The sequence below is a fragment of the Rhinatrema bivittatum genome, chromosome 1 (assembly GCF_901001135.1).
Source record: "Rhinatrema bivittatum chromosome 1, aRhiBiv1.1, whole genome shotgun sequence".
In the NCBI taxonomy this organism is placed as follows: Eukaryota; Metazoa; Chordata; class Amphibia; order Gymnophiona; family Rhinatrematidae; genus Rhinatrema; species Rhinatrema bivittatum.
The window spans coordinates 228280160-228292360 of NC_042615.1; the positions used below are offsets into that span (position 1 = coordinate 228280160).

Genomic DNA, 12201 nt, shown 5'->3' on the forward strand with positions numbered 1-12201 from the left:
AACCTCACGGTTCTTCCAGCGTAGGGCCACCTCAAACCTAGTAGCTAAGAAAACCTGTTGTCAGAACCTCTGTTGAAATTTATCGAGATTTGGTGATGGGACATTAAGTGATATTAAAGCCACATCCTTTAGGCCTACCACTTGATCCCAAAAGCAAGAAATTGGCATGCATATACCACCATGTATGAAAAAAAGGACTCCACATGTCCACAGTTCCTCCAAGGGGGGGGGGGGGGGATTAGGTACCACCAAAAAAGCATTTTGTAGCACTGTTCTTGCAATTGTTCTTGCAGTTGTGCGGAGATGGAACACTACTAGTTGACAAATATATTTGGTCCCACACTTTGGGTTCTAATGCAGTACCCAAGTCTGTTTCCAGGCCCATATATGTGGGGACCTATCCTTATAAGAACCTATCAATACAGAATACATTTTTGCAACCAAACCGCAGGTCTTATTCATTTTTGTACACACGTGTTCAAATAAAGTTTTACCCATGGCTAAAGAGGGGCCAACCTCCTTTGGATATTATAAAGTGACGAAGCTGGGAATAAGCTAAGAAGTCTACTTTCCCCAATTGAAATGTGTCTGCCAGTGCTTCTATGGATAAAAAGAACTTCCCTGCAACACATGTTCAAAACAGGATAAGCCCTTCTTATTCCAAGCTTGAAAGGTATGATTTTGGAGCCCTGCTGGGAATTTGACGCTGGGAGCTGTGACGTGTACCTTCGCTAGCATTTTGCTCCTTCCTGCTACCCCATCCCTTAAATGTCTAGACACATAGGCTGTATTTGGCATTAATTGGCCACAGCTTTTATTTAATACTTAAACAATTAATCTGAAACCCAACAACATAAGAACCCCCCCCCCCCCCCCAGTCCAATGGCTAGGATGTTCCACCTTTTTGGGACCAAGCCTACCTATCCGCCGCCCGCCACAAAGAAGCAAGGAGACACTACTTCCTCCAGCCGCATTTAGCAAGGGGGCTCTGCCTCCGGGCGTGGTCCCCCACTCGTCCGGCGACATACCTTTTTCCGTCAGCCCCGCGACTGACCCAGTTACTATAATTTCCTATTGGCCCGGGTACCGCCACAAGCGCCAGGCAGTGTTTGCACTTGCCTGGTGTCCCCCATAACCAAACCAGCTGCGGCCTTTCACCCCTGTGCATACTTTGCCTCCAGCATCTCCTGAATGTCGTTATTACATATCCTATGTCGGACAGATGAACCATGTCCTGCCTGTAGAACCCCTCTCACAGATCGAAAGCCCATTCATGTCGTATTTGACATCCCTCCCTTCGCATTAGCCATACTCTGATTTGCCAGTTAAGCTTTTTTCTACTCCTCCCCCTTAACTTCTGCGTTGCATATTTTTTTGCACGGGCTAATCTCAGACCAGCATATCCTCACTCCTGGGAACAATGAACATATCTCCAGGAAATCTTTCTTTACCTGCTGCAACAGCTGCTTACAAGACCATGTTCCTAGATCGTTCCCACCCAAATGAATTATCATATCTGGTGCTGCCAATGCTTCACTCTTGATCCGAAGTATGGGCAGTAATTGGCTCCAGCGCATATCTCTCTTCCCCATCCATATGGTATGCATCCCTAGATGCATGCCACCTTTGCGCTGCTGCGCCCTCCGAGCTACCCAATGGACGAATGGGTAGCCCACGAGCCATACTTGTCCCGACCTAGTAGATGCCTCTGGAAGTGAAATTACTCTGTTGGCATGCGAGTGAGGTGCCTGCGCGGTCCAGCCTAACATAGGAGTTTACCACTGAGGAACGCCATCTACCTATCTGCTGTATTGCCTCTGTTCCAAGCCCGCCCTGCGCTGTGATGGTGGCCGCCCCTATTTGGAACGAATGAGTTAAAAAATTATCTGCATTCTTTCCTATCTTGGTTAGTGCTCGCTTAAGCACCGCCAAGAACTGGTATCTTGTTAGGGGGACCCTGTCCTCATGTATCAGTAGATGCTCTCCCCCTATTGGGCGCCGTGTCTGGTACGCTTCTAAGTTTGCCACCGGACAAGTGACCTGATTTTGCAAACTTGTCAATATTACTGTAGCACCCCGCCCTGATTGATCTGTCTTGGACCATGGTATTGTTATCCTAAGTGTTATCTTGTTTTTTTAATGTTCTTTATCAGCATGCCCGTGGATCCCAAATCCTTCCTGGATGCTGCTACTAGTTCCCCTATACCAGGGCGCCAAAGAATGCGAGAGAAAATGCCAGGCGAAATAGACATGTTTCGAATTCTGAATGACATACATCGCGTAACACCTGCCACAACCACATTAAAATATTGTGTGTTATTGGGTACCGTCCATCCCTCCTGACTCCCACTTTCCTACCCCAACCTTTCATCATTTTTTGTGTTAGGAATCCCTTCGTCGGATCACCCAAACCTTGCGCACTTATGAAAAATGCAAGCTCGGCTAGTTGATTTGCCACCATGCACCTGGACACCCCGGCCTCTTTTGACCACGAAATGTAAGCCACGATCAACTCTTCCGCTACTGGTCCTTTTTCCCAGCCATGCTGGTTTCAGAAGGACCTTACTCGCCCGTATCCCCTGCAGTAAGCATCCAAAGTGGTGGGAGCCAAGGATCTTCTTAACAAGTCTACTGTGGTTGGATTCCAATTGTCCATAAATGTTCCGGTACTGGTGTTCCCGCTTCGTCGGCGTTGGGTACCTGTTTTCGGAATAGAGACCGTTTAGCGCAAGTTAATGCGTCTGCCACGCCATTGCAGTACCCTGGGACATGCCGCGTCTTTACAGTGGTGTTGATGCGCAAACTATTCAACACTATCTGTCGCAACAGGTCCGTGACCCTGGAACATTTTGCCATCTGCCTGTTTATTATGTGAACCACTGCTTGGTTATCGCACCAGAAGACAATATGCTTGCTGTGCAATTTTTCCCCCCATGTAACTAGTGCAACCCAAATGGGGAATAGTTCCAGAGTGTAATATTTTTTGTTAATCCTTCTTGAACCCATTCGTCCGGCCATGGTGCTGTGGACCATGCACCTTGGCAATAGAGACCAAACCCCCCAGCCTCCTGAAGCATCGGAATGAATGTCTAATTCGCAATTTGACACCGGGGGGCTCCTGTCAAACGGATATGCCATTTTAGTTGTTCAGAAGGAGGACCAGATGGCGAAATCCTCCCGTATATGCTTGGAGATTCTTATAAAGTGATGTGGCCAGCGCACGCCCGCCATGGCGGTTGCTAACCTCTGTAAAAAGGCCCTTCCCATAGGGATCACTCTGCAGGGCGAAATTAAAGGCTCCAAGAATTGATTGTACTTGCTCAGTGTCATCTTCTTAACCCTCGCAGCGTTCGCTAACAGGTCTCGCAGCTTTTTGCAATTTGTCTACTGGGAACCTGGATATCATCTGTACCGAATCCACTTCTATGCCAGGAAGCGCATGATAGTCGGTTCCTCCATCCTTTCTTGCGCCAGCAGTACCTCCGAAATCCTCGGCCACCTCTTGAAACATACGTAGGAGATGAACCACCGCCTCTGTTCCTGCTGGCCCCACGAAAAGGAAGTCATCCAAATAATGGATGATATTCTGCGAGCCTGCCTATTTTGCCATTACCCAGTGAAAGAAGGAGCTGAAAGCCTCAAAATAGGCACACGAGACGGAGCATCCCATGGGCATGCATTTATCAAAGTAAAATTGTCCACGGAACTTAAGCCCCAGTAGTGGGTGCACTGGTAGTAAACGAAATGCCGACTCGATGTCAGTCTTTGCCATCACCACCAACCTTCCGGCCCTCCGCAGAAGGGATTTTCTGATGTCAAATGACGCGTACTGCATATAGCATGCTTCCTGCAGCAAATTGTCGTTGACTGATAGCCCAGGTGGATAGGATAGGTTTTGTATCAGCCTGTACTTGCCCGGCTCCTCCTTCGGTATCACTGCTAATGGAGAGCACACCATTTTTTTGGAAGGGAGGTAACTGGAAAGGACCTGCCATCCTCCCCAGAGCCAGCTCTGTATTCAACTTGCTTTGTACAATATCCAAGTGGCGCGTTGTGGTTGCCGCATTGTTAATGACTGGGTTATTTATCTGTCCTTGATAAGGGATTTGGAACCCTTCCTTGAAACCTTCTGCGATTCGTGGTGGTGAAGAAAGTGCTTAGATCACACAATGCTGTGGTAGAAAAGGTTTTACATCAAGCTGACATGGCCAGTGTTTTGCTAGTTGAGCTGCAGCAGGGCAAATCTGTAACAAAATATCAAGAACGATCAACACACATTTCTCCAAAAAATCTTTATAAATTTGGGTGACACAAATCATGTCTTCAACATGACTGTACATCTACCTGAAAATGAAATAGTGCAGTATATACTCTTGCACACCCCAGTGTTTATATAAAATGAAAGACAGCTGATCCACTATTAACCAATCACAAAACACAGGAAGGGGATTTAAATCTATATCCAATGAAAACAAATATTTAAAAAAGTTGAAATCAGCAAATCGCACCTTAAGTTAAACTCAATTTTGTGAAATAAATGCTGATGCATAAATATGAATATTTCACTCTTAAGAATAAATCCCATTTTGCTATAATAATTAAATCCAAAAGTTCTGCTGATTTCAGTCAAAAGATCCACTGTTCAAGATGATGAAATTTTGCATTGTGGTTTCCTCCTCTGGGATTCTTCTTAGCATGATCTACTGCAAAACAAGTTGTTCAAAAGAATGTCAGTACTGATTATGAGAAACTAAAGTGCAGTAATTTTATTAGATAAAAGACAACTCTGATGTTCCATCAGATGGGTCCTCAATACGTTACTGGTTTTAACTATGAAATAAATAAAGAGAGTATATGCATGCTTTATACCAAGAAAATCTTTTTGTTGGTACTTAGTTGGTTTGGAGGGGTTTTTTTTATTCATTATTGAATGGCTGTCAAAGGAGGAGGCAATTTCATTTGCTGTTAGTTTTGATTTAGACATAAGATTCTGTTGTGGTTTTGTCAAGTCATTTACTGTTTCAAATAGTTTGGATTTGGGCTTGCATGATACAATGAGAGAAGTATGTATTTTTGGCCTGTTATGGCCTTATGGTACATTGTCATGTGTAATTTGCATTGCAGTCTGTCCTCTTTTGAGCAGTGTTTTGTGCTGTTTCCTTTCTAGTTTTTGCCCTTGGCATTTTAAGGCTCAGAACTCTTGAGAGTACCAATATGAGTCTCTGTGGGGAAGGCAATGCACAGTTTTTTATGGAACAATTTTGTGAGAGGCTTTTGCTAGGTTTTCATTCCATATTTTTACTGGTGATAGCATCTCATCCATAGGCGGAATTCTGGTGCATTTAACAGGTTTTCCAGGGCTTTCTTGTTCTAGAACACTTTCAGGGATCTGGTCGTGTCTACTTAATTAAGTTCTCTCTGCGCAGTGATTTTAATTAGTGAATGACTGGGCCAAGTAAATGCTGTTACCTGATTCCTGATATCCTGGTTTTTTTCACCTCCATGTGGAAAAACCATGTCTAGTGTGTGTCACTTTACATGTGGAATGTTTAACAGCCTAGGTGAGTCCTAGTGTTGACATGCTGGCCAGGAAGTCAGTTGTGTACAATGTTGATTTTTCTATATGTAAATTAAAGTTGCCCAGGATCACAAGTTTGGTTAATGTTAGCATCAAATCTGTGATTAGTTCTGGCAATCTTTGAATGGATAAGATGTTTTGAGGAAGTTGTTAAATCACTAGGAGCCCTATAGCATTCTTACTTCCTAGTTGGGATAATAAGCATTCTGATTTCAATACCTGTGGGAGTAGGGTTTGATGCAGGAATGCCACTCCTTCAAATTTTCTTGATCTGGATTTGTGTATAATGGAGAAATCCTCTGGGCATAATTCATTTACTGAGACTCCTCCTGCCTCAACCAACTGTTTCCATTATCCCTAAATTGTCTAGATTTTGATCATTTATAATGTCCTAGATCATTAGGTATTTTCTATTGACTGATCTGATATTCTCTAGGTCTATGTGTGTCTGTGTATATCGTGTGAGGAATTGTTTTGTAAGTATATAATTGGTGCCCATATCAGTGGTGATGGGTGCTTTAAGTATCACTTTGCTTTGTCCTTTGCTTTTTTTGTGATCTGGAGTGTCCAGAGTTTTTCTCACCCCATATCACTGGGATTTTAGAGATCTGCGTTTTGAAGGGCAAGACACGTTTAAATCATGGGGTTGTGTTTAAGTAGAAAAACTTAACAGCCATAGATAAGCTCTTCTTAGACAGCCAAGCCGCACATTTTACTTTCAGAAATTAGCGCCTACCCAAAGGTAGGCGTTAATTTCTGCCAATGCTGTGGAAGTGTACAGAAAGCAGTAAAACTGCTTTTCTGTGCACCCCTCCGACTTAATATCATGGCGATATTAAGACGGTGGTCCTGAAAGGTTAAAATAATTAAAAAAAAAAAAAATTTAAAATCGGCTCGCGGGTTGAAAACCGCATGCTCAATTTTGCCAGCATCCGGTTTCTAAACCTATGGCTGTCAGCGGGTTCGAGAACCGATTGCCGACAAAATTGAGCAATCGGCTGTCAAACTCGCTGACAGCCGCCGCTTCTGTTAAAAAAGAGGCGCTAGGGGACGCACTAGTGTCCCTAGCGCCTCTTTTTACCGTGGGCCCTAATTTGCATGTTTGTCCCCCTGAATTGCGCACACAGGAGAGTGGCCTATGCGCGCTCTCCCGCAACCTTTACTGTATTGTCCTGAATGAGTCTGGAGTATGGGAGATCATCAGGGAGGCCTTTCAGTTGATAGTAGACCGGTGGGGGTCTTCCTCACACTGATATCATGGTGACTTGCAGGAACACAAGACCAACAAGTTATTTAGTTGCAAGATAGAATGGGGTTCAAGCAGGATCAATGCTTTGATTCAGTCTTGGCCAAGGGACAGGCTTCTTTATTGTTTTCTGCCTTGCCTCTGATAGGCAGAATGCTAAAAAAGAATAGAGGATCACCAGTCAACCATAAACCTGGTGGCTCCAGACTGGCCAAGAAGGCCATTGTATGCAAATCTTGTGAAGTTGACAACTGGCATGCCTCTCTGCCTTTTCTGCTTTCATGTCCTCTTGTGTCAGAGAACATTGTTGATGGAGAATCCGACTCCATATTGTCTTACAGCTTAGCCCTTGAAAAAGGGTTTGTTTGAGCAGGAAGGGATGTCCAGTAGCATTGATTTCTACACTGGTGAAGGGCCTGTATGACCTCGACGACTTTGGCATGTGTTTTAAGTTTGGCATCTCTTTGAGGTTTGTTGCATGGTTTTTTGGTCTGTCCCAGTTGGGCAATCATTCTGACCATCTTTGCACATTGTTACCATTTCCCATAGGTGGCTCAGATCTGAATAAAGGATTAGCCTTTAATTCGCTACAGCTTCTGGTGGTAGCAATCTCCTGCTATAGGGGGGCAGATTTGGAAGAAGGGGGGGCGCTCTGTGGCTTCTGATCTGCATGTGGTCTATTTCCTTCAAGGGGCAAAATAGGTTCAGCCTCCCTTCAGGGCTCTGATTTCCCAGTGAAATCTTAAAATAGTCATTAAGTTATTGGTTGGCTCTTCCTTTGAGCTTCTTAAATTTTGCATCTTTGAATGATATTTTTGGTGGCCATTTGATTGGCTAAGTGCATGTCAGAATTGCAGGCCCTGTTGAGTAGGGACCTCTATTTGGATTTCTTGGCAGAGGTAGTCTCTTTTCACCCAGTACCATCCTTCTTGTTTAAGGTTGTTTTTCACCTGACTCAAACAATTTTTCATGCAGCTTTTGTAAAAGAGGAATGTCTTGGGAAGGATAGGGCTACTCCTGGGGGAATTCTGCACTACTGCGGAATGCAGAATTTACGCAGAATTCCTCCTTCCCACAGATTTTCCTCCCTCACCTCGCAGATTTCCTCCCTCGCCGGAAGAGGATTCAAAACCGGAAGCGCACGGACAGCGGTCATAGCGAGAATGAGGGCATCGCAGCATGGCAGAAAATAGCAAAGGAGACCCTGGCATGCCGCGAACTCAAGCATCCCCCCCCCCCCCCCCCCTCTTTTACCCCCCATGCTCTCTCACACCCTCCTGCTCTGTCACCCTTCCCCCCCCCCTCTCTTACCCAACCATGCTCTCTGTCACCCTCCCCCCTCTCTCACACACACATTCTCTCTCTCACCGGCATGCCGCGGGACGTGCTCCGTTCGCAGCGAAGATGAAGGCCTGGCGTGCTGTTCACGGCGAAAAGGGAAGGCCCCCATGTGTCGCGAACGGGGTGGGTGACAGAGCATGGTTGGTAAGGGGGGGGGGGAGGGTGACAGAGCAGGAGGGTATGAGAGAGCATGGGAGGTAAAAGAGAGTGGGTGGGGGGATGCTTGAGTGTGGGTGTGTGAGAGAGGGAGCCTATAGGAGGGGAAGGGGGATGGCCAGTGAGAGAGAATGTGTGTGAGAGAGAGGAGAGGGGGTGTGGGGGAGGGTGAGACAGCTTGGTTGGTAAGAGGGGGAGTGGGGGGGTGCTTGTGGGGTTTCAGAAGCCTATATGAGGAGATTGTGGAAGGAGTGTGTATGTGTGAGAGAGATTGGGAGCTTGTGTGTATGAAAAAGGGATTTTGTGTATGTGAGGGTGCTAGCCTGTGTGAAGGGATTGTGTATGTGAGGGAGTCTGTATGAGGGTGTGTGTATGTGTATTAGAGAGGGGGGGAGGGACAGAGGGAGCCTGTGTGAGGGGCAGTACTGAGAACAGGGTCAAAGTTTGGGACTGGCAATAGAGTGGAAGGGGTTGAGCCTAGAGGTGAAGGGGAGAGATATTGGCAGGTGGAGGAGTTGGGGCCTGAGAGGGCAAACTGGCCAGGGGTGTAAGGAGAGTGAGTGGAAGGGACACTCTTGCAGTGAATTTCTAGGGAAATTCTGCTCAAAATATTTAAAATTCTGCATCTTTAAATAACTTTTTTCTGTAATAATTTAAATGTAATTACTTAAAGACTGTCATGAAAATTGTGTTATTTTGACCAATATTAAAGTTTGCAGAATTTTGCAGAATTTTCAGTTTTTGTGCACAGAATTCCCCCAGGAGTAGTATCTGCCCTTCACTTCTATCTCAAAAGTGACCAATTCCTTTAGGAGGACTGATAGGCTGTTGTATTTATGACAGTCCTTGCATGGGGGAGGCAGCCTTGAAGTTGTCTGGCTTGCTGGATCAAGAAGGAAATCTCTTCAATATGCTCGCTGAAGGACCTGCAAATTCCTGAGTCATTTTGTGCTCATTCAGCAAGGGCTCAGGCTTCCCACTGGTAGAGTCAATGGTGATACTCCAGAGGATATTTGCATGGTGGACACTTGGTCATCTTTGCAGTCCTCACTGAGCATATAAAGAGGATGTACATGCTAAGACAGATGCGGATTTCAGTGCAAGTGTACTCCGAGCAGCATTGTGTTCTTACCATTCATGTTAGATTGGGCTTGGGTACTTCCCATGGGTTTTGTCTAGCAGGATAAGAAAGGAAACATTTAGTCTTACCTGTTAATTTCCTTCTCTTTAATCCTGCTAGATGAGTCCCAGATCCACCTGAGAATTCACTGGCTGCATTTTTTTCATGTGCCCTTTGACAGCTTTGGGGTTTCACAGAAGTCAAGTATGTTTCCTCCCTTGGAGGGCTGAGGCTTCTCAGTCTGTTTCTTGTTCATTGTCTTATATTCTTTATATCTACCTTGCAGAGAAGAGGATCTTCATTGGAGAATGGCTTTCCTTTTACAATGTAAGAGTTATGTTAGTTTTAGAAGGTATGTTCTCTACTCCATTGCTCTGACATAAATTTACTGGCTGGTGATTGTGATGTACCATCACTAATACCAGTGATGATATCATTGGGAAAAAGCTGTGGTCTCTGTCTCTGCTGGCAGGGTGGCACGTCTGGAAAAGGTAACTAACAAATAGAACTACATTTCTCCTTATTACACAGCAATTCACATAATGAATGTTGTCATAAACATGTGCAAATTTCTGTAACAAAAGACACAAAAAGGGGTGAATTAGCACGAGTTCAAAACTTGTGAGCAGTAGCACCAATTGTCAAGGCTTTAAATTAGGCATCATAAAGTGTTCATACATCTTGTTTTTGTTTTGTTTGTTTTTTCTTCTGATTTAAAGTATTGTTCTGCTATTTTGCTGAACTCTACGTGATAGCTATGTTTGGTTTCATGGCAAAACTTGCCTCTGACTATATCCATTTAGTCCACATTGGCTTTGTCACTAATTGCATCACACAACAAACCTCACGTGTACCTCGGCGTGTAGAGGGTTAGGAAAGACTCTGGGAAAGAGAAGGGGACATGGGGGTGGGGGGAGAAAGAGAACATGGAACTACAGATATAGGGGGAGGAAGGGTATAGGACAGGCTATATGGGTGGAAGAGGAGGGCATTAGGAAGGGATGAACATGGGGGAAGTATGCAAGAGGAGAATTTAGAGAGAGGCAGAACTTGGGGAAGGTATAGAAGAGGATAAAGATGGGGGAGAGGATCAATAAGTATAGGAGAAAGATGAGAGAGAAGCACACAGCTATGTTTGACCAGCTGGTTCTAATAATAATCTGGGGAGAATACTAATGAATGTCGGTATAGAAAAACTAATAAATTAAATAAATAATGATTGTATGTATTACTCAGTAGCTATAATCTAGATGTCATAAAGTAAAGGAAGGTAACCCAAAGATCTAATTTTTCTAAAATGTTTCTTTGCATTGACCCTTTAAAGATTGTTGTTTTTCTTTTTTTATTTAAACGTGTAGTACTTGAGGTACATAGTGAAAGCTGTTTTCCTTGCAAGTACATCTGCTTTAGAGTAGATGTTTGTGTTAATCTGAAAAAGTTTTCTTGAACATACAAGCAACCTGAGATTTATCAGTAGATCAGGCTGAGCATGATTCAGATTTCAGACTGCATGCTGAAGCTTACGGTGCTATTTCTCTACAGGTTTTAGAATTGATTGACAAAGAAGATATCGACATCTCAACCAGTCAAGTTACTGAAATCGTGAACATGCTGCAAAAAGAAGAAAAACTGATAGAAAAAGAAAAGGCCAAAGAAAAGGCTGAGAAAGAACAAGCAGCAGAAGTTCAGAATTAAACTTCAGTATCTGGAGTAAGGCTGTACAGAACCAAAATAACATTTATATTCTTTTCTCATACCCATGTATACATGTTTAGTGGTACTGTTGTAGTAATAAATGGATATTGCCATTGAGGTGATATTTTAATAGCAAATCAAAGACTTCATGTATATTCAGAATTATGGAATGAAATAAAGACATCCATTATCAGATTAAGTAGTTTACCATCATTCCATGAAAATGAAATCATTTTTATTTTATTGTTTTTAAACCAATGCTTTTTCTTCTCGTTAAAACATGTAAGTACATTCACCATTGTGGGATCATGATGTCATGAATTTGTTATAGATCAATAAGATTTCACTCATTCAACCAGTATTGGCATTCTTGCTTGTAACAATGTATAAACCTGCATTAACTAATGCTTGTCGACCATCATATCCTGGCACTAAGACTGCGCGACAACTTATGTCTTCTAGTCCTTTTCTTAGTGCCTGCACAATTCTAATCTGCCGTCAGAAGCATTTCTAGTATGTATAGATGTGGAATCACTTTATACAAATATACCCTTGCAATAAGAATTACAAGTGGTCAAAATTATTCTAGATCAGCATTTATACTCTGGCAGAATTGATTCTTTAACAATTTTTTTTTTTTATTTCAAATCTTTTTTTTTTATTAAGTGCATGGCATAGCCATGGTTCGCTGCTAGCCCCAGATATGGCCAACATATATATATATTACACAATTTGAGGAGAAGTATGTGTATCCTGCTTCAGAGTTTCAGCAGGTCAGTCTATGGAGTAAATACATAGATGGTGTATTCTTCTTTTGGACAGATACAGAAGAACATCTTTGCGATTTCCATCAATGGTTAAATCAATTGGATATAAACTTATGCTTTGCCCTCACTTATCACTGCGAACAGATTGCATTTCTTGACATAACCATCAAAAGTTATAGCTCGGGAATAGCCACTACATTGCATCACAAGAAAGTAGAACATAACCTGCTTCTCTTAGTTATCACCCTAGAGCCTTCAAATGTGGCCTTGCAGTAAGCTAATTTTTTAGGTTACATCG

The 12201-nt window shown here is 43.4% G+C and overlaps 1 protein-coding gene across 4 annotated transcripts in view; it reads left to right on the top strand.

Moving 5' to 3' along the window:
- LETM1 (leucine zipper and EF-hand containing transmembrane protein 1) overlaps positions 1 to 11331 on the top strand; it is a 182653-nt gene extending 171322 nt beyond the window's left edge. For all 4 annotated transcript variants that reach the window (XM_029592569.1, XM_029592545.1, XM_029592555.1 and 1 more), the window contains one exon: positions 10984 to 11331. In XM_029592569.1, coding sequence (XP_029448429.1) covers positions 10984 to 11136 — 153 coding nt within the window. In that variant the 3' untranslated portion in view covers positions 11137 to 11331. The remainder of the gene's footprint in view (positions 1 to 10983) is intronic.
- Positions 11332 to 12201: the final 870 nt, after the last annotated feature.